General features: G+C 43.4%; 1 protein-coding gene and 1 long non-coding RNA gene across 3 annotated transcripts in view; one reads left to right on the plus strand and one right to left on the minus strand.

The window, feature by feature from the left end:
• The window catches only part of LOC138764078 (collagen alpha-1(XXIV) chain), a 410,285-nt gene that overhangs the window by 59,777 nt on the left and 322,822 nt on the right, over positions 1 to 27,686 (minus strand). The window contains exons 42-43 of the mRNA XM_069939403.1: positions 23,039 to 23,095; positions 5,576 to 5,629 (exon numbers count right to left, since the gene is read on the minus strand). Coding sequence (XP_069795504.1) covers positions 5,576 to 5,629; positions 23,039 to 23,095 — 111 coding nt within the window. The remainder of the gene's footprint in view (positions 1 to 5,575; positions 5,630 to 23,038; positions 23,096 to 27,686) is intronic.
• Positions 1,312 to 27,429, plus strand: LOC138764079 (uncharacterized). 2 transcript variants are annotated; one of them, XR_011357975.1, is made up of 3 exons: positions 1,312 to 1,410; positions 7,457 to 7,606; positions 27,267 to 27,429. It is a non-coding gene; the product is annotated as an uncharacterized lncRNA (long non-coding RNA). The 2 variants fall into 2 exon arrangements; XR_011357976.1 differs by lacking the exon at positions 27,267 to 27,429 and adding an exon at positions 15,795 to 15,911.

The raw sequence follows: 27,686 nt of genomic DNA on the forward strand, positions 1-27,686 counted from the left end.
AATCCTGACCTCTTGTGCTGTCTGTGTGGCATTTTTAAGTTCTCCCTGTGACATTATGGTTTCCTCCCCCAACCCACTGATGTGTGGGTAGAATCCTGTAGGAATGTGGGGTGGAATAGAGTGGGATCAGTGCGAATGCATGGGGGCAGTCAGCATGGATTGGGTGGCCTGAAGGGCCTGATTCTGTGCTGGCTGATTCTGCGACTTGCATTGTCCAGTCCTGATTACTGGGGCGGGGGGGTTTGTCTGGTCCTTGCTGCCTGCTTGGACTTGTCGATAACACGCTCCACATCCTTCCGTATCTCTGGGCAAGGACGCTTCCCCTGAATTTCCAACTGATTTAGTCCTGATGCTACCACATGGCTCCTAGTTCTGGTCTTCCCCAGAAATGAAAATGTCTTCTCCGTGCCTTCCCAACCAAACTCCTCAAAATCGTAAGGACACAGTGAGAATGCTTTACAACTAAAGGAACTGGTCTCACAATAACCATCCGAGACTCTCATGGTTGTGTGTCTGCATGTTTTGCACTGAGGACCAGAGAACGCTGTTTTGTCCGGTTGTACTTGTGCAATCAGATGACAATAAATTTGACTTGGAAGTTTGTCTTACAAAGAGAAATTAAGGAGGCTGATCTACAGGATGGAGCTGACCTCAGAAGCTGTTCAAAATTCTTGGGGCAGAAGTGAGGATGGGTCTGGAACCATGGGTCACAGACTTCAAGAGAAGTTTTTTCACCTGGAAGGTTAGAATTCTCTATCCAAGATGGATGTGGCAATCAGATTGATACAATTTTGGAAATGAAGGCGATTCAAGAGAGTTGGTGTAGGAAAGGGATGCTGGTCTCATTGTATGGGAGGCTGAACGACCAATAAACTTGACTTGATCCTCAGACTTCTTGCAAGAGGATGGTGGATTGGTTGTGTGTGTGTCAACATGGCTATCACATCGACGACAGGGAGATGGAAGGAATGGGCCTCAAGCAGCTGGAAAGATCTTCCTGGTGGAGCATCCCAAGGATCTGCCCTTGGCATTCAGCCATTTACTGTCCTGAACCAAGCTGTACCGTGTAACAGATTTTTAAGTCGGTACACTGACACCCCGTCCGCCCGTATAGACGGAATGAGATTTTGCAGCCTCCACTTGAATATCTGAGGGGGCCTGCTCCTAAAGTTCTGACTGCATTTCAGACGATTTCTGGTCACATGGTGCAGAGGAGGGTGGGTCACAATGGGGGTGGGAGGGGGGGGGGGAAATCTCCCAGTCAGTTTGCTCCTACACCTGACCAAGTTGGCTATTCATGGGTCCAGAGCATCAGGGAGTCGAGGGCTTGGCCTCGTCTCCCAGGGTTATGTCCGTGGCCGTGTGTCCTTGGAGAAGGAGGGTGATGGGGTATTCCAGTACCACAGGAACGTGAGTGTGTTCTGGACGGCAGTGACTGTGTTACAATTTGACCAGGCATATACTGTGAAACTGAAATGCTGTATTATTTTCCCAGGCAGGAATGGCAAACACCAAAGGACATATGTACAAAGTTAAGGGAGGGAACTGTAGGGGAGACATCAGGGGTAAGACTTTTTACATAGAGAGATGTGCCTTGCCAGGAGTGGGGCTGGAGCCTGATAATATTAGGGGCATTTAAAATACTCTTAGACAGGCACATGGATGGAAGTTAGGAGTCAAGAGGTCATGATCATAATTTGAGAGGTCACGTTGCAACTCAACAAACCTCTGGTGAGACAGACCACACTTGGAATATTGTGTTCAGTTCTGGTCACCGCATTATAGGAAGGATGTGGAAGCTATGGAGAAGGGGCAGGGGAGATTTACCAGGATGTTGCCTGGATTAGAAAATAAGACTTATGAGGCAAGGTTAGCAGAGCTGGGACTTTTCTCTTTGGAACGTGGAAGAATGAGAGGAGACTTGATAGAGGTCTACAGAATTCTGAGAGGCATAGATAACATAGACAGCCAGAGTCTTTATCCCAGGGCAGGATCAACAAACACTAGAGGACGTCTGTACAAAGTGAAGGGAGGGAAGTTTAGGGGAGACGTCAGGATAAGTTTTTTTGTATACATGGAGAGTTGTGGGGGCCTGGAATGCCTTGCTGGGGATGGTGGTGGAGGGTGGAACATTAGGGGCATTTAAGAGACTCTTAGACAGGCAGATGGATGGAATAAAAATAGAGGGTTACGGAGTAGAGAGGGTTTAGTACTTTTTTAAAGGAATATATGGGTCGGCAAAACATCGAGGGCCGAAGGGCCTGTACTGTGCTGTTAGTGTTCTAGATTCTAGATTGTGTTCATGTGATCTCTTTTAACCACCTTTGTAAAAGGGGAAAAAAAAATTTACTGTTCCTGCTCATGACAGTGGATGCCAAGTGTCCATATCACTGATGACACAAGCCATGGAGTGAGGGCATGGTGCAAAGGGGGTATTTGGACTGTGCAAGGGTTCAGAGGCGGGTGAGGTGAGTGGAGTTTAATGTGGGCAGCGTGGGGTGAGTTAAAGTGCAGCGGTGCTCATAAAGGGCCAGGGGTTTTGCAGACAGCTGTGGCAGGGGGCCAAATGGCAGAATGGGCATAGAATCATAGATGATAGGAGCAGGAGTAGGTCATTCGACTCTTCGAGCCTGCTCCGCCACTCAACGAGATCATGGCTGATCTTAAAGTTCAGTACCCCGTCCCCGCCTTCTCTCCGTAACCTTTAATGGCCTTCATTGGAAACATCCCATCTGCATCCATTCTGTCCAGTCCTGCCAGAATTTTATATGTCTCTATGAGATCCCCTCTCAATCTTCTAAACTCCAGTGAGTACAATCCCAATTTGCGCAATCTTTCTTCATAAGTCATTCCTGCCATTCCAGGTATCAGCCTGGTGAATCGCTTCTGCACTCCCTCCATTGCAAGAACATCCTTCCTTAGATAAGGTGACCAAAACTGCACACAATACTCCAGGAGGGGACTCACCAAGGCCCTGTACAGCTGCAGTAAGGTATACTCAAACCCTCTTGATATGAAGGCCAACTGGGGTTTATGCTGGGGTTTAGAAATGGGGTCATATTGTCTGTGATCCCTCATTTCCTGCCCCGTTTACATGGCCAGTTTCTAAAATCTAAGCCACCTCAGAGTCACCAAATCACAGAATTTTACAGCACAGAAATAAGCCTTTTGGCCCATCTTGTCCATGCCAACTATGCCATCTATTCAGGTTAATCCTATTTGTTTGCATTTGGCCCACATCCCTTTCAACATTTCTTGACCTTGTACCCATCTAAATGTCTTTAAAACATTGTCCCCGCCTCCACCACTTCCTCTGGCAGCTTGCTCCACACACACACCCACCCACCTCTGTGTAAACAGGGTCCCTTTTAAATCTTTCCCCACTCATTTTAAATCTATGGCCTCTAGTCTTCTTCTGTCTGCCTGTCTACCCCTCGTGGATCCGTGGACCTCTCTAAGGTCCCCCCTCAGCCTCCTTTGGGAGAAAGGACACAGACTCTCCCACCTCGCCATCCTTTCAAATTCAAGGATACCTACAACTGGGTGATAAGAACAGCACATCTTCTCCTTCCATTCAAAATGACACCAAATACTGATGTCATTATTGAATTTTACTTGCCAAGTGCACATCCATTCCATGTGCCTTGTATATTTTGCATAAGACATAGGAGCAGAAATAGGCCATTCAGCCCATCGAGTCTGCCCCACCATTTACTCACAAGAAAATCCTTTTTCCCACTCAGCCCCACTGCTTAGCCACTTCCCCATAACCTTTGATGCCCTGGCTAATCAAGAACCCATCAATAGCCCCTTTTCACACTGGCATCCCAGCAAATCTAAATAGGCCATATACATTAAATGGTCGGCTGTTGAGATGTGCAGAGCTACAAAGGGATTTAGGAGTTGTGGTAAATAGTACCCTCAAGGCTGATACTCAGGTAGATGGTGTGGTGACGAAGGCATTTGGAATGTTGGCCTTCATAAATCGGAGTATTGAATTCAAGAGTAGGGAGGTTATGATGAAATTGTACAAGGCATTGGTGAGGCCAAATTTGGAGTACTGTGTACAGTTTTGGTCACCAAATTATAGGAAAGATATAAACAAAATAGAGAGAGTGCAGAGAAGGTTCACGAGAATGTTGACAGGATTTCAAGGTTTGAATTAGAAGGAAAGGTTGTGCAGACTGGGGCTTTTGTCTCTGGAGCGTAGAAGATTGAGAGGGGACTTGATAGAGGTGTTTAAGATTTTAAAAGGGACAGACAGAGTAAACGTGGATAGGGTTTTTCAATTAAGAAAGGGGAGATTCAAACTAGAGGACATGGTTTAAGATTGAAGGGGGAAAATTATAAGGGGAACATGAGGGGAAATTTCTTTACGCAGAGGGTGGTGGGGATGTGGAATGAGCTTCCGGCAGACGTGGTCGAGGCGGGATCATTGGTTACATTTAAGGAAAGAATAGATCGTTACATGGATAGGAGGGGACTAGAGGGGTATGGACCGGGTGCTGGTCAGTGGGACTAGGAGGGTGGGGATTTGTTACGGCATGGACTAGTAGGGCCGAACTGGCCTGTTCTGTGCTGTGTGGTTATATGGTTATATGGTTAATTGGCTGTGCAGTGTTCCAGTTAAAGGAGACATTTATGCTGTTCCCACTCAGCCACTTTTAACTGGGACACTGCCTACTTTCCCACTGACCTCGTGGATAGGACAGTCTTCTTTCAACAATAGTCCAGGGATGCAACTTTCCCTTTTTTCACTGGGTTAATAGGCACGCGGCGTCAGCTGACACCGGGGATGTAAGAAAGGTTCAAGGCCGTCAATTCCCGGCGTGATTTTACGTCATTGGAAGCCAGTGTTCTGATTCATTCACTTTTCTACTAGACCCTTAACCAGTAAATAGGCCATCAATTCCTGGGACAACGTTCCAGTGGAAAAGGAGCCTTAAATATCCCCAATGACTTGGCCTCCACAACCACCTGTGGCAACAAATTCCACAGATTCACTAGCGCCTGGCTGAAGAAATTCCTCCACATCTCTCTTCTAAACGGACACCTTTCCATCCTGAAGTTGTGCCATCTTGCCCCAGACTCTCCCACCGTGGGGAAACAACCTTTCTACATTGACTCTGTCCATGACTTTCAACATTCACAATGTTTCAATGAGACCCCCCTCATTCTCCTAAATCCCAATGAGTTCAGGCCAAGAGCTCCTCATGTGATAACCCTTTCATTCCCTGAATCATCCTTGTGAACCTCCTCTGAACCCTCCCCAACATCAGCACATCCTTTCTTAAATGAGGAGCCCAAAACTGCTCACAATTCTCCACGTGAGGTCTCTCCAGGGCCTTATAAACCCCCAACATCACATCCCTGCTCTTAGATTCCATTCCTCTTGAAGTGAATGACCCACAGCCACACCTCGTGCTCTATCGGCGTTTGCCAGTAAACTGCCCTAGCTTCTGGGCAGGCGCAATCCCAGCACTGAGCTCTGAGGAACAGTGATCCCTACCTCTCCTCCCCCTCCCACCAGCTCTTACAGCTGTCCGACCCCCCACTCCCGGCACAATGACATTACCTTGTAGCCTTTATCTCCTGGTTCACCACGATCTCCCCGAGGACCTGCTGGACCCTGAGGGGAAGAACAATTTGTGAGGTGCAGCTTGAAAACATATGTCTATGCAACCGAATGCCACAAATAAATGATCCCTTGTGGTGGGCTTTTTACCATCTGTGTATACGACAAACTCAATCAGAGACTCATTTAAGGGCTCGTGTACTTTATTGATATTCTTTTATTCTCTCAGTTTTGCACAGTTTGTCTACATTATCTGTTCACAGTTCTTTGATTTGTTTACATGTGCACACTGTGTACAGTTTATTTTGTGGTAATTCTGCCTGTCCCGCAGCAAAAAGGGATCTCAGGGTTGTATGTGATGTCATGTCTGTACTCCTGACAATAAATCTGAAATCTAGTTGTACTGAGGCAAGGACGAGGGCAACTCTTTTCCAATGTTCAAGGCGCAGGACATGTCCCTGATACGTTTGGAGCTAGCAGTTCATTTAAAAAAAACTTCCCATCACGTCAAACACTGAGCTTCTCCGAATGGGAAACAAGCTTCCCAATACAAGTTTTCTTTTTTTTTTAATTTTAATTTTAACAATACAACAGGGTAAGAAAATCCATGAAATCCCTGGAACAGAAGAATCAGAACAGGACATACGTAGTAAATGGGAGAGCATTGAGGAATACAGAAGAGCAGAAGGATTTAGGAGTAACGGTACATCGTTCCCTGAAAGTAGAAACTCACGTGAATAGGGTGGTGAAGAAGGCTTTTAGTATGCTGGCCTTTATCAATCATTGCATGGAATATAGGAGTTGGGAGGTGATGTTGAGATTGTATAAGACGTTGGTGCGGCCTAATTTGGAGTTCTGTGTGCAGTTCTGGTCGCCTAATTATATGAAGGATATAAACAGAGTGGAGAGAGTGCAGAGAAGGTTTACCAGAATGTTGCCTGGGTTTAAGCATCTGGAGTGTGGGGAGAGATTGGACAGATTGGGTCTTTATTCTTTGGAGCGTCGAAGGTTGAGAGGGGATTTGATAGAAGTATTTAAGATTATGAAAGGGATAGACAGAGTGGATGTGGATAGACTATTTCCATTAAGAGGAGGAAAGATTAAAACAAGAGGACATGAGTTAAGAATTAAGGGGCAGAGGTTTAGAGGTAACATGAGGGGGAACTTCTTTACTCAGAGAGTGGTAGCCGTGTGGAATGATCTTCCGGGAGAAATAGTGGCGGCGGAGTCAATTGTATTATTTAAGAAAAGGTTGGACAGGTATATGGATGAGAAGAAGATGGAGGGTTATGGGCATTGTGCAGGGAGGTGGGACTAGAGAGGGGTGTTTGGTTCGGTGCGGACTAGAAGGGCCTAATGGCCTGTTTCCGTGCTGTAATTATGTTATGTTATGTTAGAAGAATGAGGGGAGATTTGATCGAGGCATTTAAAATGATGAGCGGGGTAGACAGAGTAAATGTACGTCGGCTTTTCCCACTAAGGGTGGGTGAGATACAAACCAGAGGACATGGGCTAAGAGTGAAAGGGGAAAAGTTTAGGGGGAACTTCTTCACACAGAGAGGGGTGAGAGTGTGGAATGAGCTGCCAGCTGAATGCAGGCTCAATTTTAACATTTAAGAAGAATTTAGACAGGTACATGGATGGGAGATGAATGGGTGCGGGTCAGTGGGAATAGGCAAAAAAAATAGTTTGGCACTGACTAGAAGGGCTGAAGGGCCTGGTTCTGTGATGAGTGTTCAATGGTTCTATGGAATCCTGTGCCACCCAATTAACCTACCAACCTTGTAAGTTTTGGAGAGTGGGAGGATTCCCACAGAAGCTCTCTACAGACAGCGGTGGACTCAAACCTTGATTCTTTGGCGGTGTTGTTATTGAGTGCAGATACCAGAGAGAATGGGAAACACAGCCTCAATGCGCTCAGTAACCTGGGTCAGGTTCTGTGCGGGCCATCCCTGGTCTGGAGACGTGACAAAGATAAACCGAAAAGGAAGGAAACGACAGGTGCAGGAAAAGTCAAAAAAGAGCAGGCTGGTAAGTCAAGGTGCAGAACTTAGCGCAGTACACCCACGTGCTGGAGGTACATAGTACCCTTGGTAACCAGCTTCAAGATTAACGATCCTAGCTTCAAGATTCAATTTCTTGTCATGTAATAAAGACAGCGCAATATTACACGGAATTGCTTTTGTCTGCTGCAAGGCAGACAGATTCGCCATCAGCAGAAATTGCCTGAAACGTCTTAGAGAAAGAGAAGCAAAAGAGAATCCCCTCAGAGTCCCCGCAGTCACAGAGTCCAGTTGAAACCAGCAGCAGTCCGAGCTCCAGATCCGAACCTCGAACACAATCAGGAACAGCCCTTGGCTCCATCTCGCACCCCAGTTCCGTTACCTGGTGCCCCCAAGAAGTCTCGAACTTCCCACCAGCCCTCAGCCTGCATGGGTTCCTCACCTTGAATCACCAACAGCCCGCCACCTGTGTCTTTCTTCAACCTGCAGAACCTCTCACCGTTCTGTCCCGTGGGTCATCCCCTCTGCTTCTCCTCAGACAGGAGTGGTCTCCTCATTTTCTGGTGCCCCGCGCCTGTCCTCTACTCCCCCAGAGTCTCCAACCCCTTGTAGCCTGCTGGTGATAATAGGCGCCGCCATCTTGGGCGCAGACTCCGCGGACGCAATTTTTTAAATAAAACCAACGTCGGCTCCATTTACAGACCGTTTAAAGCCTGTGTGGAGCTGATGGCAGTTGGACCGGGCAGTTGCACTGTGCCTCTGCTCCCCACTCTCTAAAGTCCGCCACAGTGTAACAGCAGTTCCAGCAGTGCTGCCATCTTAAATCAGTGTCATTCCCGCAGGTTCTGTTGGAAATCAGCAGGTCACACTGGAAAGCAAAAGGCAGTCGACTTTTCGGGCCTGAGCCCTTCTCCAGGAGTGCTGAAAATCAGGCAGACACCCAAATAAATGGCTCTGGTGGGTGGTGGGGGGAGGTTGGAGAAGAAGAGAGGTAGAGAGGAAAGGGGGGGAAGCAGTGATAGAGGCTCTGTCGGAACTTCCTATGGAGAGAAGGGGGTGAAGGTCTTCAGGGTCGACATCGCTCGAGGAGACTCGAAGAGCCCAGAGCAGGTGAACAAGGTGTCTGCAGATGCTGGGCTCATGCTGGAGAAACTTAGCAGGTTAAGCAGCATCCATAGTGAGTGTAGCGGTAGAGTGCTAGCAGTCCTCCTGACTACTAGAGGGAGTCAGAGACTGGTTTGTTGCAGCTTCAGTTGGATTCATGATGGATGCCTCCACACGGTCTTGAATGAGTTCTTTAGCTAATAGTTGTTTAAAAAAAACAATCAAGTTTCTTTATTACAATAAAAGAAATGTCGAATGGTACCAGCATTAATCATTATAAGAGAAATGGAAAGTGTGAAGAATCCTGATGTTGTAAATTGGACTGGAAATGTCAACTACAAGTAGATGTTGTTCAAACAAAGAATCATGATGTACCTGCATGCCATTGGACTTGATAGCAGGCCTGATACACAGAAGATTGCATTGCCACTTTCCATGGCGGGACCTCAAGCACTAGAAGTTTTCAACACATTTGTTTTTGCCGAGGCAAAAGACCAGGGCAAATTCGACAAGTTAATTGAGATATTTGATGAACGGTTCACCACAGAAAAATGAAATATTCGAGAGGTACGTGAAACTAAAAGCAAGAACATGCAATTTTGGATTGCTGCAAGATTCAATGATCCGTGGTTAAACTATGTTTGAGATTATGGACAAGACAGTGAGAGAGACTCAGTTTACTTTAGCTGGAGCTGTGAAGAGATGCCACGGAGTGAATTAGCTCTGCAGCATGCGAAAAAGTTCGGTGAGAGTGCAAAAGCCAGTGAAAATGAAGGATTGGCACAGCCATGGTGTGGGTCCACACACATAAACAAAAAAATGAGATATAGGAAACAACAAAAAGATGGAGAGACATTCAAGTGTAAACGAGGTAGAACTCAACATTCACCAAAATGATGCCCTGCCTATGGAAATGTCTGCAATAAGTGCAAAGGGCAGAATCACTAGGCAAAGCAATGTTTTTCCAAAGGGAAACAAAACAGAAGTGAAAGCGTGCACCACTGTACACACTATAGAGAAACTGCCCTCAGTGATATACTTCTCGTTGGCAAGGTAGGTCAGGAAGATTCTAAACCACCAGACACTGAACAGAGTCTAACAGGGCAAGTGGACAGAGTCATTACATACAAATGGAGCAAATATTCCTTTCAAATTGGACATAGGTAAAGGCCAATTTGGTTGTGAGCGTGATATCAGGGCAATGAAGATAAAGCCATACACCAATTCAAATCCTGCTCAGCTCAAAGCCTACAATGGAGAAAGCATCAACACAAAAGGTACATGTAAACTCAAGGTGAAAGTTACAGATAAAGAGCACCACCTCAGGTTCACAGTCGACCCAGATCGACGTGATTCACTGCTAGGTGTCAAAGCATGTGAAAACTTAAGCGTAGTCAAGAGGATGTACACACCAGGGAAACTTGTTGTGTTGGCTGATGCATTATCCATGGCAACAATGCAGCGTGAAGCATAAAACGAGTTCCATAGAGACAGATGAGAATCTCCACATGAACCTGGTCACTGAATCTCTTCCCATATCTGACAAGAAATCCAAGCAGGTCACAGCTGAAGCAGAAAAGGACACAGTTCTACAGAGGGTCATCAAGAATCTGACTGAAGAATGGCCAAGAGGTGAATGTCAGCTGTACGACAACATCAGAGCTGAGCTGGGTGTTGTCAATGGGCCTCTACTCAGACAGAGTAGAATTGTCATTCCCCAATCACTACAAGAAGAGATGCTGAAAAGGGTGCACGAGGGGCACTTGGGAATGGAAAAATGCAAGAGGAAGGAGGGCCTGAACTGCTGTTTATTGGCCAGGGATAAACGCTGACCTTGACAGGATGTTTCCAGCTCTGAGACCTGTTTGAATCATCAGGCAAAACAGGCAAAGGAACCCATGATATAAATTTCGAACCAACAGAACCATGACAGAAAGTTGGGATGGATCTGTTCCACGTGGATGGAAAGAATTACTTGCTGGTTATTGATTAACTATTGAACTATCCAGAGATTGAGCTGCTTCCTAACATGTCTGCTGCTTGTGTGATCAAATATATAAAACTGATCTTTGCAAGACATGGAATTCCTCAAATTGTCTGTAGTGATAATGGACCATGCTACAGCTGTACAGAATTCCAGAACTTTGCAGAAGAGTTTAATTTCTGACATGACTTCGTCTTCTGCATCCACAGTCAAATTGTAAAGTAGAGAAAGGAGTTCACATAGTTAAACGTTGCTCGAGAAAGCACGAGACAGTGGCTCAGATCCGTATCTAATACTACTGAGCTGCAAAGCTTTGCCTCTTGAACACGGCATGTTACCCACTGATCTTCTGATGGGACGTAGACGACACGCCACACTTCCTGACTCTGCAGACCCAAACAAAAACAGAGATGTCGAACAGAAACAAAAGTGTCTGCAATGCAGACAAAAGGCAAACTATGACAAGTCAGCAAGAAGCTTAGGGCCACTGGCACAACATGTCACAGTGAGTCTCAGAGATTCCCACTCTCTGGGAGAAGTAAATCCAAGATCCTATGCTGTCAGAACAAAGGATGGTCAAATACTGAGGAGGAATCGAAAGATCCGGCTGGAAATGCAAGAGACACTGCAGGAACAGATAAACGCAGAGGATCTAGCCTGGACAGAGGTGGACCAGCAGAGCCGACACAAACACCTGTGTTAAGAAGATCCACACATGTTACCAAACCACCTGACAGGCTGAATCCATAAAAGAAAAGGAACTGCACACTTAAAAAGTTTATGCTGCAGATGTTGTGTTTAGGATTGTGCTGAACTGAATTGAAATGAATACCGTATTAGTGTGTCATAGAACATAGAACACTACAGCACAGTACAGGCCCTTCAGCCCTCGATGTTGTGCAGACCCACATATTCCTTCCTAAAAAAAGTACTAATCCCTCCCTACCCCATAACCCTCTATTTTTCTTCCATCCATGTGTCTAAGAGTCTCTTAAATGCCCCTTATGTTCCAGCCTTCACCACTACCCCTGGCAAGGCATTCCAGACCCCTACAACTCATGGTGTAAAAAACTTCGTGCTGATGTCTCCCCTAAACATCACTTTGTACAAATATCCTCTGGTGTTTGCTATTCCTGCCCTGGGAAACAGGCACTGGCTGTCCATCTTATCTATGCCTCAATAATCTTGTAGACCTCGATCACATCTCCTCTCCTACACTGCAAAGAGAAAAATCCCAGCTCTGCTAACCTTGCCTCTTAAGACTTGTTTTCCAATCCAGGCAACATCCTGGGAATTATCGGCCTGTAAGTTTGATGTCAGTGGTCGGTAAGCTAATAGAAATGCAAGAGACACTGCAGGAACACTCAACGTGGGTTTGTGCGTGGAAGGTCATGTTTGACAAATCTTGTTGAATTTTTTGAGTAGGTGACTAGGAAGGTTGAAGAGGGTAGAGATGCTGTCTATATGGATTTCAGTAAGGCCTTCGATAAAGTTCCATGTGGAAGGTTGGTGAGGAAGGTTCAGGGGCCAGGTATTAATTTTGGGATAGACAAATGGGTTCAACAGTGGGTAGAAGGTAGATGCCAGAGAGTCATGGTGGATAACTGTCTGTCAGGATGGAGGCCAGTAACAAGTGATGTGCTTCAGGGATCAGTATAGGGTCTCTTGTTGTTTGTCATTTACATTAATGATTTGGATGATGGAGTAGTAAACTGGATTAGTAAATATGCGGATGATACAAAGATAGTTGGAGTTGTGGACAGTGAAGAAGGTTTTCAGAGATTGCAGAAGGATTTGGAATTCTTGGAAGAGGGGGCTGAGAGATGGCAGATGGAGTTTAATACTGAAAAGTGTGAGGTGCTTCATTTTGGAAAAAATAATCAAAACAGGACATATGCAGTAAACGGGAGGGCATTGAGGAATGCAGAGGAGCAGAAAGATCTAGGAATAACAGTGCATCATTCCCTGAAGGTGGAATCTCATGTGGATATGGTGGTGAAGAAAGCTTTTAGTATGCTGCCTTTATAAATCAAAGCATAGAATACAGGAGTTGGGAGGTGATGTTGAGACTGTACAAGGCATTGGTGAGGCCAAATTTGGAATACCGTGTGCAGTTCTGGTCACTAAATTAGGAAGGATATCAACAAGGTGGAGAGAATGCAGAGAAGGTTTATGAAAATGTGACGTGGTTTCAGAATCTAGATTACAAAGAAAGATTGAGTAGGTTCATTGGAGTGTAGAAGGTTAGGAGGGATTTGATAGAGGTATTTAAGATTATGAGAGGGATAGATAGAGTAGATTGAATAGGCTTTTCCCCTTGAGGGTAGGAGAGATTGAAACCAGAAGTCACGATTAAGAGTTAAGGGGCATTAGTTTAGAAGTAACATGAAGGGGAGCTTTTTCATTCAGAGAGTGGTGGCTGAGTGGAATGACCTTCAATTTTGTCATTTAAGGGAAAGTTGGATAGGTGTATGGATGGGAGGGGATTGGAAGGTTCTGGGAAAAGTGCAGGTAGGTGGGACTAGAGGAGATCACTTAGATCGGTACGGACTAGAGGAGCCGAGATGGCCTGTTGCTGTACTGTAATAGTTATATGGTAAAATCTCTGCACCTTCTCCATAGCTTCCACATCCTTCCTACATTAAGGTAACTAGAAGTGAACACAGTACGCTAAGTGTGGTCTTACCAGAGATTTGTAGATTTGTAACATGACCTCTCTACTCCTGAATTCAATCCCCCATTAATGAAACCCAACATTCCATAGGCCATCTTAACTATCCTATCAACCTGTGCGGCAACCTTTTAAAAATTAAAAAAAAATTTTTTCACACTATGAACCATATTAATCAAAATACACACAAACATTTCCCTCTTAAATATACACAGTGGCATTTTCTCCCCTTTTCTCCCCCCTCCCTTCCCTTCCCCCTTCCCACCCCCTCCCCACCCACTAAACGTTCAACCTATATGATACAATAAACTCATTAAACAATGTCATCACACAATGAAAATAAACAAGAAAATTGTGTCATCCACTTTTACACACTGGGTCAGTTCATTTCGTCGTCTTCTCATTCTATCCTTTTAGGGGGTGGGGGTCCGAGGCAAGCCCTCTCTGTTGTGTTCCATGTACGGTTCCCAAATTTGTTCAAATAATGTGACTTTATTTTTTAAATTATATGTTATTTTTTCCAATGGAATACATTTATTCATTTCCATGTACCATTGCTGTACTCTTAGGCTCTCTTCTGATTTCCAAGTTGACATTATACATTTTATTGCTACAGCTAATGCGATCATAATAAATCTTTTTTGCGCTTCATCCAGTTTGAGGCCTAATTCTTTACTTCTTATATTACTTAGACGAAAAATCTCTGGGTTTTTTGGTATGTTGCTTTTTGTGATTTTATTTAATACCTGATTTAGATCTTCCCAAAACTTTTCCACTTTCTCACATGCCCAAATTGCATGTACTTGTTGTTCCCGTTTCCTTCTTACAGCGAAAACATCTGTCTGATACTGTTGGATCCCAGTTATTTAACTTTTAGGGTGTGATATATAACCTGTATAACCAATTATATTGTATCATGCGTAACCTCGTGTTTATTGTATTTCTCATAGTTCTGGAGCATAACTTTTCCCATATTTCATTTTTTATCTTTATGTTTAGATCTTTTTCCCACTTTTGTTTGGGTTTATAGCTTATTTCATCATTTTCTTTCTCTTGCAGTTTGATGTAAATGTTTGTTATAAATCTTTTAATTATCATTGTGTCTGTAATCACATATTCAAAATTGATTCCTTCTGGTAACCTCAGCCTGCTTCCCAATTTGTCCTTCAAGTAGGTTTTCAGTTGGTGGTATGCAAACATTGTACCGTGAGTTATTCCATATTTTTACTTCATCCTGTGTGGTGACCTTGAGGGGTTTATGGATTTGAACCCCAAGATCCCTCTGTTCATCCACACACAAGTAATGACCATTAACCCTGTACTCAGCCTCCTGGTTTGTCCTTCCAAAATGCATCACCTCACACTTATCTGGATTGAACTCCATCTGTCACTTTTCTGCCCAACTCTGTATCATCCCACACTTAACCGGATTCAATTCCATCTGCCACTGTTCTGCCCAACTCTGTATCATCCCACACGTAACCGGATTCAATTCCATCTGCCACTCTTCTGCCCAACTCTATTGAAATATTTGAACAAATATGGGAGCCTTACATGAAACATAATAGCGAAAACCTACCGGGGACATTCACTACCTAAATTAATTTTGAACTTGGTTGATATTTGGTGAAGATAAATCTGAAAGAAAAAGATTATTCTTTTTATTCTTACAGACATGATTCTTGTTCGAGAATAGGTATGTTTTTAATGTCAGCAAATTTACAAGGAAGAGTTATGCAAGTAGATTATAAAGCTAGGATTTTATCAGATCATTCACTCCTTTTAATATTATTTATAATTCCTGAGAAGGAAAAAAAAATGTCATACAGATGGAGATTTAATTTTTCATTGTTGAAAAAAGTTGATTTTTGAAATTTTATAAGAAAACAAATCCAAGAATATTTAGAAATTAATTCAGATTCAATGGGATGCTTTGAAGACTTATTTAAGAGGTCAAATAATATTATACAGTTAAAATTTACAAAATATTACATTAATGATTGAGATAAAATGGAAAAAGAAATAGAGAATTTGAAAAAAGATTTACAGAAAAATATATCTGAAGTGAAAAAGAAAGTATTAATAAAGAAGAAATTATATTATAATTCGATGCAGACAAAGAGGTGAAAAATTAATTGAAAGAAATAAACAAAAATGTTATGAATTGGGATAAAGGGCCCACAAAGTTTTAGCTTGGTAATTAAAAACTGAACTTCAAGAACCATTAATGCTATTAAAAGGAAATTTAAAAATGTTACTTATAAACCTCAAGAAATAAAAGATTCTTTTACAGATTTTTATTTTAATTTGTGTACATCTCATTCTGATAATTATGAAGATAAGATTCAGAATTTTTTGTCTAAAATCAATTTAACTACTTTAAATTGACAAGTTCAAAGAAACTTAGATGCATCATTCACAGTAAGGGAGATGTTTAATGCTCTTAATTCTTTACAGGCTCATAAATCTCCTGGAGAGGATGGTTTTCTGCCAGAATTCTATAATTTTTTTTTAAAGACTTAGCAATACCTCCCCTTATGGAGGTTTTGAAACAGCCAAGTGAAACCCATTCTCTAATGGAATCTTTTTTGAATGCGATTATAACAGCTATCCCTAAGAAAGACAGGGATCCATTAAAAAGAGAATCTTATGGACCAATATCATTATTAAATGTTGATTATAAGATAATAGCTAAAGTTTTAGAAAATAGATTGGCTAATTATTTACCTGGTTGAATTCATATAAATCAGTCTGTTTTTTTTATTAAAAGGAAGACATTCTGCAGATAATATTGTTAAATTGATTAGTTTAATATATACATCTGAAAAGAAAGGGGAATTGGCAGTGGTGTTAGCTTTAGATGCTGAGAAGGCTTTTGATAGGTTAGAATGGAATTAATCATTTAAGGTGTTATAAAAATTTTGGATCCTTATTTATTAATTAGATTAAAACATTATATGAAAATCCTTCTGCCAAGGTTGTAATGAATGGAGAAATTTCTTTGGCTTGTTTGTTTTAGCAATTGAACCATTAGCAGAATTAATAAAACAGAATATTGGTATTAAAGATTAATTCTTTTGCTCTTGATGGTTTGATTTGTATCACAGATCCTATAAATTCTTTATGTTCTTTCTATACAAGATTGAAAGAACATGGTGAAATATAAGGTTATGAAATTAGTTGGGATAAAAGTGAAATTATGCCCTTGGTGAAAGGAGATTATATTCAGTGTAAACAATTTAATCAATTTAAATGTTCAGAAATTGGAATTAAATATTTGGGGATTAGAATTGATAATGATTTAAATATAGAAATCAAATTATTTCCCCTTATTTAATAAAATAAAGGAGGATTTAAACAAATGGAATGATTTACCTATAACTTTAATGGGTAGAGTAAACTGTATTTAAACGAATATTTTTCAAGGGTTCAATATCTTTTTCAGTCAATCTTTTGTCCGATACTTCAAAAATTTTAAGGATTTGAACTCAAATATTAGGAAGATTTTATGGAAAGGAAAGATGCCGAGAGTTTGTTTAGAAAAATTAACTTGGAAGTTTGAACTCAGAGGGTTACAACTTCCTCACTTTAAGAATTATTATAAAGCAGTCCAATTGAAATTTATTAATGGAATGCTTGATTTAGAGAAATCTCTAACTTGGGCTAAAATAGAATTGAGTAAAATGGGAGATTGTAGACCTATTGTGGACCAAATCGATTTTTAAGGACTTGAAGTCAAATGGGAATTTAAAAAAATAGAAGTTTGTTTTGAAGCAGGTGAATTTATTACTTTTCAATGAATGAAGGAAAAATTTAATGTCCAGAATAATCCCTCTTTTGCTATTATCGTGTTAAAGTTTATTGATTGATAAATTGGGTCATAATTTGAGACTATCTAGAAAAATTGAATTAGATTTATTAATAACTAAGGGTGGGATGAATAAATTTATTTCAGAGATGTATAAATTACTTCAGAAAACAGCTCCTAGAATGGGAATTCATAAATCAAGATTAAAATGGGAGGCTGATTTAGGTAGATAAATAAATGAAAATGATTGGAAGGATAGTATGATGAAAATTATTAATGTAAGATATAGTTTAGTTCAATATAATTTCTTACATCAATTATATATAACTCCCAAAATATTACAGATGTTAAATTTAGCAGTATCAGATTTCTGTTCTTGGATGTGATCAAGAAATTGGTTCATTTTTTCATTCTAATTGGAAGTGTCCTAGGGAAAAACTTTTTTGGTTTAAAGTAAAAATATTTTTGGAGAAAATATTAAAAATAAAAATCCCACTAGATCCGATGTTTTATTTGTTTGGTGATATTAAAATGACTAGTCTTAGATTAAAATTAATTATGTATCAAATGGTATATGTGATTATTGTGTGATGTGTGTGCGTGATTTTTTCTGGGTGTGTGTGATCGTTTCTGTGTGTGTGTGTGTGCGTGTGCGTGTGCGTGTGTGTGTGTGTGTGTGAGAGAGTGTGTGATTATTTGTGGGTGTGTTTGTGTGTGTGATTTCTTCCGTGTGTGTGTGTGAGCGTGTATGGGTGTTGGTGCGTGTGTGGGTGTGTGAGCGTGTGTGTGTTGTGAGCGTGTGGGTGTGTGAGCATGTGGGTGCATGAGCGTGTTGGTGTGTGAGTGTGTGAGTGCATGTGAGTGTGTGTGTGCGTGTGTGTGTGTGTGAGCGTGTGTGGGTGTGGGTGCGTGAGTGTGTGGGTATGTGAGCGTGTGGGTGTGTGTGCATGTGGGTGTGTGAGCATGTGGTGTGTGAGCGTGTGGGTGTGAGTGAGTGTGTGCGAGTGTGTGTGCGCATGTGTGAGAGTCTGTGTGTGAGTGTGTGAGCGTGAGTGGGTGTGAGCGTGCGTGTGTGTGAGTGTGTGTGTGCATGTGAGTGTGTGGGTGTGAGCGCGTGGGTGTGGGTGCATGTGTGGGTGTGTGAGCATGTGTGTGCATGTGAGTGTGTGGGTGTGAGCGTGTGGGTGTGGGTGCATGTGTGAGTGTGTGAGAGTGTGTGCATGTGAGTGTGTGGGTGTGAGCATGTGGGTGTGAGCGTGTGTGTGTGCGCGTGTGGGTGTGTCTGTGTGCGCGTGTGTGCCTGTGCGTGTGTGTGTGCCTGTGCATGTGTGTGTGGAGGGGAGTAGCAGGTATGGAGAGAGCAGAGTAGCCATTTCAGACTGAAGATACTGAGAAGGTAGTGAAGGCAGCTGAGCAAAAGGAGGTGATAACATTTGTTTACGTTGTACATCAGAAGAGTTCGCTTGAAGGGCCTCTGGAAATGACAGAATCTTCACCCCATCAGGGAAGGGGCATTTTTGCAAAGAAAATGCAGTGAAAATAGGAAGTAAGGATCTGGATATGGAAGGTGGTGTACAGTTTACATCACTGGTTCACAGTTGTTCACTCTGAGAAGCTGACCTCTACAGCATCTCTGTCTCCCGTCTCTGAGCCACATCTTTGTCCCATTAGGCTCCTATCCTGTGTGCCCTAACCTTCCATACCAACGCACCAAGGGTGGCACAGGTAGCATGGCAGTTAGTGCAAAGCTATTACAGCTCAATGACCCAGGTTCAAGTCCGGCGCTGTCTGTAAGGAGTTTGGATGTTCTCCCCATGTCTGCTTTTGTTTTCCCTAGGGGCCCCGTTTTCCTCCCACCCTTCGAAATGTACCAGATTGTAGGTTAATTGGTTGTAAAATGCAGAATGACCAGCTGCTCCCATCGGAGAATAGATCCAGGAGGATCAGAGCCAGCACCACCAGGCTGAGGAGCAGCTTCTTCCCACGGGCAGTGAGAACCTGAACGACCAGAGGAACTGTTCCCACTCACCGAGACTCTGATATTCATGAATACTTGTCCTACATATGTATTGTTTGTGTATGTGCTACATCTGTGTGTCTTTGCACCGACGACTAGAGAACGCAGTTTCATCAGGTTGTACTTGTACAATCAGATGACTGGTAATAGGGTGACGGGTTCATGGGCCAGAAGGGCCATGCTGGATTCTAAATAAAAAATGTGGGATAATCAAGGGCTTTAATGAAACCCATATAAAGAACATCATCATCTTGCCCTCATCTCCCCTCTTTGCCATCTTTAATTTTCATTTAATTTAGAGATACAGCACAGTAACAGCCCCTTTGGCCCACCAGCCATTAACCTACTTTTGAAAATCCAAATATATTTAACATCCACAGCTTCCCTTTTGTTCATCCTACTCGGTTGGTCAGGCAGGATCTACCCTTTAAAAAGCCATGCTGACTAGGACCAATCCTGTCATCCATCTATCTCCAGGTATTTCATCACCTCATCCTTGAGGATTGACCCTAATATCTTCCCTACCACTGATGACAAACTAATAGGCCCATAGTTTCCTTTTTTCTGTTTCTCACCTTTCTTAAACAGCGGAACCATATTTGCAACTTTCCAAACCCCTGGAATCATACCAAAGACTATTGATTTCGGGAAGATCATCGCCAATGGGTCCACAATCTCCAAAGCCACCTCTTTTAGAACTTGTGGGTGTACCTCATCTGGTCTGGGAGATTTATCAGTCTTTAATCCATTCAGTTTCCCTAGCACTATTTCTCCTGTAATCTTAACTGTATCCAACTCTACTCCCTGAAGCCCCTGTCTGTCCGGGATATTACTAATATCTTCCATGGTGAATACAGACATAAAATATTGATTTAATTCTTCTGCCATATCTTTATAACCCATTATAATTTCCCCAGCATCGTTTTCAATTGATCCTATGTCAACACGTGTCTCTTTTTTACTCTTTATATATTTTTATAAAAATATTAGTATCCTTTTGTATATTATTTGTCAATCTCCTTTCATAATTCATCTTTTCTTTCCGAATGACTTTGTCTCTTTCTGTAAGTTTCTAAGATTCCCAGTCCTCTGTTTTCCCACTAATTCCAGCTTCCTTGTTCGCCACATTGGTCCCATCTTTCCATTGACAAATTTCCCTTTCCTTGGAATATTACCTAACCTGCACATTTATTACTTGTGAAACTAGCTTCCAGTCTCTCTGACTAGTTTGCTTTTCCAGTCAATGTGAGCCAGTTCCTTTCTCATGCACCGTAATTTCCTTTATTCCACTGAAAAATTGATACACCCGATAACATCTTTTCCTTTTCAAACTTGAAACTAAATTCAACCATGAATTGATCACTACTTCTTAGAGGTTCTACGACCTTTAATGACCTCAGGTTAATTGCATATCACAACCCAGTCCATAACTGTGGATCCCCTGGTGGGAATAACAACAAGCTGTTCAAAAAAGCCACCTCTTGGGCTTTCTACAAACCCACTCTCCTGGGATCCAGGAAATTCCTGCCCCTCCCAATCCCCTGCCATGTTAAGATCCCCCATAGTTATTTTGACATTATCCTTGTGACATGCCCTTTCTGTTTCCAGCTGTAACTCATAGTCCACTTCCTGGCTGCTGTTTGGGGGCCTGTAATATAACTGCTAATATGGTCTTTTTACCCTTGTCATTTCTTAATTCAACCCATAATAATTCTATCACTGCTGACCCTATGTCCCTACTTTCTATTGATTTAACGTCATTACTTACCATCAGAGCCACCCCTCCACCTCTACCCTCTGGCCTATCTTTCCTATAGACTGTGTATCCTTGGATATTGAGCTCCCAACCACAAGCTTCATTGAGCCATGTTTCAATAATGGCCACAATGGGCATATTTTCTAATTAAGCTGAATCTGTGCAACCAGGTCATCCATCTTCTTTGTTTCTAATGCAATGTGCATTTAAGTTCAGTTCCCTGACACCTGGTACTGATATCATTTTTTTCTGGATTCCTGTTGAACTGCACCTTCTCCTGCCTGCTCACCTGCCCTTCCTTTTTGTCATCACTGGCTGACCCTTTTCTATTTTCCTCTTTCTCCGTCACAGCTCCCTGTCTCCCTTCTACCCTAATGTCTTCACTCTCATTTTGATTCCCGCCACCCCCTCCCCGCCAAACTAGTTCAAACCCTCTCCAATGGCTCTAGCAAACCCTCCTGCCAGGATATTAGTCCCCCTCAAGTTCAGGTGCAGCCCGTCCCTTTTGTAGAGGTCTGACCTTCCCCAGAAGCGATTCCAGTGATCGAGGAATCTGAAGCCCTGCCCCCTGCACCAACACTTCACCCACGTATGCATCAGCCATAACTTCCTCTTTGTACCCTGTCTAGCGCGTGGCACAGGCAGCCATCCTGAGATTATCACCCTTGAGGTTCTACCTTTTAATCTCCTTCCTAACTCCCTAAATTCCCTCTTGAGGACCTCATCTCTACTCCTATCTATGTCATTGGTTGCCACGTGGACACAACATCTGGCTGCTCCCCCTCCCCTCCAGAATGCTGTGAAGTCGATCTGAGACATCCCTGACCCTGGCACCTGGAAGGCACCATACCAACCTGAAGTCTCTATACATTCCAACAAGCTTCCTGTCTGCCTTCCAAACCAATGTGTCTCCTATGACTAAGTTCTTCCCTTCTGAGCCAAAGTGCCAGCCTCTGTGCCAGAGATTTGACTGCCTCGACGTCCCTGGTAGATCATCCCCACCAACAGTATCCAAAACAGTTTACCTTTTGTCAGTGGGACTGTCCACAGGGGAACCCTGCACTATCTGTGTCTTCCTTTTTCCTCCAAGATGGTCACCCAGCTGCCTGAGTCCTGTGTTTGGGGTGACCACCTCCCGGTTTAACTCTCTCGGCCTCTTGAATAATCCGCAGTTCATCCAACTCCAGCTCCAGTTGCCAAACTCGGTTTGTAAGTATCCGTAGCTGAATGCATTTGAATCTTCTCCTTCTAAACCTCTCCTATCCATAAATCTGCCCAAAGTCCATTGAATGTCAAAATTGTACCCTACTTCTACAACTTCCTCTGGCAGCATGTTGCCAATCCAGACCACCCTCTGAGGGAAGATATTGCTGCTCCATCGCTCTTGTAAACCTCTCCCCAAACTAGTTTGAGAGTCACACAGTGCAGAAACAGACCCTTCGGCCCACAAAATGCATGCTGTCCGTGTCTACTCTAATCCCACTCCCAGCTCTTGGTCTTTAGCCTCTCTGCCTCTGTGATTCAAGAGCTCATCCAGGCACTTCATAAATGTTGGGAGACTTCTGCTCCACATCCCCCACAAGCAGTGCGTTTTAGATCCCCGGACCCTAACCCTCTTGGGGGGAGGGGAATTTTTCTTCCACTAGATCATCATTTAAAAGCAAGACTTAGTGTTGTATTCTTCAACCCTTTTTGATTTTATTTCCAAAATACCTCAAGTTAAATCCTTCATTTTGCACTTGCAATTTTGCCCTATTGACTGTTTATTCTTGCCTCACAAGCTCCCTCTCTGAACCCCTTTCCTCATGCCTTAACCCTGCACCCTCTGGTAACAGCAATGTCCTCTTTGGGGACGGAGCAACAATTGTCTTTTGGGATGCGAGCCTGTCTGTGGGAAGCTGGTTTAGAAATCCTGTCCAATATTAGACCAGCCACTAGTGAACCCCTTGCTGTTGAAAAGTCTCGGTGCAATGCCATGCGGGCTGCATGTCTGCAGGGCCCAAGCGGGAGTCGAGTGAGCTGCTGAGTTATCGGGCCTGGGAGAACACTTCCAGCAGTCCATGCAAAGGAACATCAGCAACAAGACTACTTGAGAGTTTGCTACTGAAAGAATGACCTACTGGTTCACCTCGAGGCCCAGGCAGTCCCGGAATGTCGCTGTCTTCCCCTGGAATTCCCTGTAATGAGAGGAACTGGGATTACCACAGCGTTGAGCATTTGACACCATGTGAAAGTGTCCTCATTTTTCTTACACATCACCCTCCCTTCCATCTCATCTCTCGCAGCCTAGAGGAAAGATAGACGGACACTGGAGAACCCATCACACCCAGACACAAACACAGAAAATAGGTCCAGGCCATCCAACCCTGCTCCACCATTCCATACTATCATGGGTAATCACATGACCTCCCTTGATCCCAATAGGGCCATATCCAACTTCCTCTTGAACATATCTCATTTAGGGCAGCACGGTTGGAGTAGAGGTTTGCGCCTGCTGTTACAGCGCCAGCGATCGGGGCCGGGGTTCAAATCCCATGCTGTCTGTAAGGAGTTTCTCCTCGTGTCTGCATGCGTTTTTCCCAGGGGCTCCGGTTTCCTCCCACCCTTCAAATTGTACCGGGGGGTTGTAGGTCAATTGGGTGTAATTGGGCGGCATGGGCTTGTGGGACAAAAGGACCTGTTACCGTGCTGTATGTCTACATTTTAAACAATTAAATTGAAAACCAACTTCAACAACATTCTGTGGTCAGGAGTTCCACAACTTCACCACTCTGAGTGGCCTTACGACAGGCCCAAAGATAGTTTCTTCCCCACAGTCATCAGGCTGCCCTTGCTTCGGGCCAAGTTGATCTCTTCGCTGGAATCCTCCACTCTGTAAAGTGGAATACAAACACAATGCTGGAGAAACACAGCTGATCACACATAGAGCACGCTGTTTAACCTGCTGAGTTTCTCCAGCATTGGGCTTTACTTCAACCATGGTGTCTGTAGACTCTCATGTTTTACTCCTGCAGATTGTGCTCTTTACACAGTTATATGAATGTTAGAGATATCCCACTGATCTGCTTGCAGAAGAATCCTATTCGATATTCTGTGACAAATAAATGTCATAAACTAAACTCCAGACACACAAAACAGGAGTGGGTTGTTTTGAGGACTTCAAGTCTGGCCCGTCCATAAATACTGGGCGTCCAATCTTAACATCTACACACTTTCCTGCACTCTTCCCATACCCCTTCTAACCTCCTTATAGTTCAAAGACAGAAGCAGGGAGGCAGGTGAGATGACTATTGGGGACATTTTAAATGCTCAGGGATGTGGGTGGAAGAAATATAGAGGGTTATGGGTATGAAGTAGGGAAGGATTAGGCCAATGTTTCTCAACCTTATTTTCCCACTCACATACTATTTTAATTAATCCCTTACTGACCCCAGAGCACTTTCTCATAGGAAGCAATGGACTCCATCAGGGGTGCAGTGCTGCCAGATTCACTGGAGCGCCGCTCCCGTACCCCACGGGCCTGCTCCTATACCTCATCGGGCCACTCCAGTACCTCGTCACCATTTTTGATGAGTTTCAGAATCTAAAATATTAGCACTACACATTGGATGCCATAGGTGCTCTGTGTTAGTCAGGGATTACTGAATGGAACAATAAGGTTGAGAATCACTGAGTTCGTGGAACAGGTGAGTAGGAAGGGTGAGTCCACAGCCAGATAAACCATGATCTTCTTCAGTGGCGAAGCAGGTTCGATGGGCTGAATGGCCAACTCCTGCTTCTATTTCTGATGTTCAATAATCTGTCAAACCCTACCTTGAATACGTTCAGTAACTTCATCCCACGGAAAGCAGACACCGTCCTTTCAGCGAATCAGCGCTGACCATCAATGCCCCACCTCGTTCACACTGGTTCTATTCTATTCCTCACTCCGCGGGCTCACCCCAGATTCTCCCCCTCACCGACACACTGGGGCCAATTAACCCACTGATCTGCATGTCTTTGGGAGGAAACAAGAGACCCCGCAGGAAACCCACGTGGTCACAGGAAGCACATGCAAACTCCATTCAGTCAGCATCCATGTTCAGGATCGAAGCTGGATCTTTGGAGCCGTGAAACAATGTTGCTAACATAGAATGCTACAGCACAGAAAACAGGCCATTTGGTCCTTATAGTCCGTGCCGACCATTGTTCTGCTAGCTCATGGACCTGCTACCATTTGATAACCCTCCAGGCCTCTCCCATCCATGTCGCTATCCAATTCATTCTTAAAACTCAAGATTGAGCCCACATTTACCACATCAGATGGCAGCTCATACTTCCACCACTCTCTAACTGAAGAAGTTACCCCTAAACCTTTCCCCTTTTAGCTTAAAACTTTGACCTCTCATATTTATCTCCCCCCATTCTAAATGGAAAAAAGCCTACTCACATCCACTCTGTCTATACCCCTCATAATCGTATAAACCTCGATCAAATCTCCCCTCACTCTTCTTCGCTCCAAGGAATAAAGTCCTAACCTGTTTAATCTTTTCCTGTAACTCACTCCTGAAGACCCGGCAACATCCTAGTAAATCTTCTCTGCACTCTTTCAATCTTATTGAGATCCTTCCTGTAGTTTGATGACCAGAACTGCACACAATTCTCCAAATTTGGACTCAACAATGTCTTAAACAGCTTCTACATAACATCCCAGGCTTATACTCAATACTTTGATTTTTTTAAGGCTAAGATGCCAAAAGCTTTCTTTACAACCCTGTCCACCTGTGACACTACCTTCAGGGAACAACGTACCTGTATTTCCAGGTCTCTTTGCTCCTCATTGCCCGACCATTTACTGTGTATGTCCTACTTTGGTTTTCCCTTCCAAAATGCATCACACTTGTCTGCATTAAACTCCATCTGCCATTTTTTGGCACATTCTCCAGTTGGTCCAGATCCTTCTACAAGCTTTGAAAATCTTCCTCGCTGTCCACAACACCTCCTATCTTAGTGTAACTTGCAAACTTGCTGATCCAATTTCCCACATTATCATCCAGATCATTGATATAGACGACAAACAACAATGGTCCCAGCACCGATCCCTGAGGTGCCACTCGTCACAGGCCTCCAGTCTGAGAAGCATCATCCCCAATACTCTCTGTTTTCTCCCACAAAGCCAATTTTGAATCCAGTTTACAACCTCTCCATGGAAACCTAGGATCTGAAATTAAAGTGCACATTCCAGATTTTATTTAAGGGTATTTATGTATATTTTGGCTTGACCACGTTGAAATTACACCACTTTTTACTTAGTCCCCTCATTTCAGGGCACCATAATGCTTGGGACAGAGCAATGGTGTGTATATTGAAGTCATCATATTTAGTACTTTGTTGCACATACCTTGTCTGCAATGACTGCTTGACTGCAGGCTCGAAGGGTTGAATGACCTACTCCTGCTCCTATCTTCTATGTTGAAGTCTATAATTCATTACCATCACCATCTCCCCTAGAGATGCCCTGCCAGGCCTTGACTGTAGCCATCTTCAGCACCTGCTTCTTTCAGGGGCTTGTCCCCTTAAGTTTCCTCTTCATTATGTGAAAGGTGTGATCAATTGGATTTAGATTGGGCTTCTTGAGTTTTCCAATTTTTAGCCTTGGTTGCATCAGCTGTGTGTTTGGGATCATGGTCCTCCTGTAGGATGAGGCGCCGTCCAATCAGTTTGCTGGCCTTTGCTCAAACTTGAGCAGATAAGAGGTTTCCGTGCACCTCAAGAGTTGATTTTCCTGCTGCTGCATCAGCAGTTCCATCGTCAATGAAGATAAGGGCGTCAGGTCCTATGACAGCCAGATCTGCCCAGGCCAGAACACCCCCACCACCACAGATGAGATGGTAGCTTTGCATCTTGGGCAGGTCCTTTACACCTCCGCACTTTGCTCTTGCCATCACCCTGATACGGGTTCATCTGTCCACTAGCCCTTTTCCAGAATTCTGCAGGCTTTTTCATGTGGGCCAATGAGTGGGTTGCATCCTGCAGTGTAGCCTCTATATTTCTGTTCTGTGGACAGTGGTCACTGACTCATCCAGACCTTCCTCCTGAAGCGTGGGGCTTGGGGATTTTTCTTCATTATGATGAGAATTCCTCTGTCATCCACAGTGGGGGTCTTTCTTGGCCAACCAGTCCCTTTGTGATGACAGAGCTCTCCAGTCAGCTCTTTCTTCTTAATGATGTTGCAAACTGTTGATTTTGGTCATCCTAAAGTTTAGCGATGTCTCTTAATGTTTAATTCTTGTTTTTCAACCTCATAATGGCTTCTTTGACGTTCATTGGCACAACTCTGACCCTCGCGTTGAAAAATGGCAACTACAGACTCCAAAGGTGATCAAAAGCTCAGAAAAAAGCCCAGTTCTCTTGTACCTGCACCAATGAAGCAATTAAACATTTCCGAGTTCCCACAAACACCTGTGAAGTCAAATGACCCAAACTCTATGCTGCCCTGGAATGGGAGAACAATGCAAAATAAGTGCTGTAGTGTCGCCATGGCCAAAAAAAATCAGACATATATTACCTTGAATAAAATCCAGAATGTGGACTTTAATTACGTGTGATTTATTTGACTGCAAATTTAAACAGCGGCAAATAAAAGATAAAATGTTTCCTTGTTCCAAACATTAGGGAAAGCCCAGTATGACAACTATAAATGTTACTAGAAGTACAAGTTATACATTCCTTGAAAGAGATAAAATATAAAAAATGTTTTAAAGATTTTATTCATCCCTCCTTAAGTTT

The sequence above is a fragment of the Narcine bancroftii genome, chromosome 5 (genome assembly GCF_036971445.1).
Source record: "Narcine bancroftii isolate sNarBan1 chromosome 5, sNarBan1.hap1, whole genome shotgun sequence".
NCBI lineage: Eukaryota > Metazoa > Chordata > Chondrichthyes > Torpediniformes > Narcinidae > Narcine > Narcine bancroftii.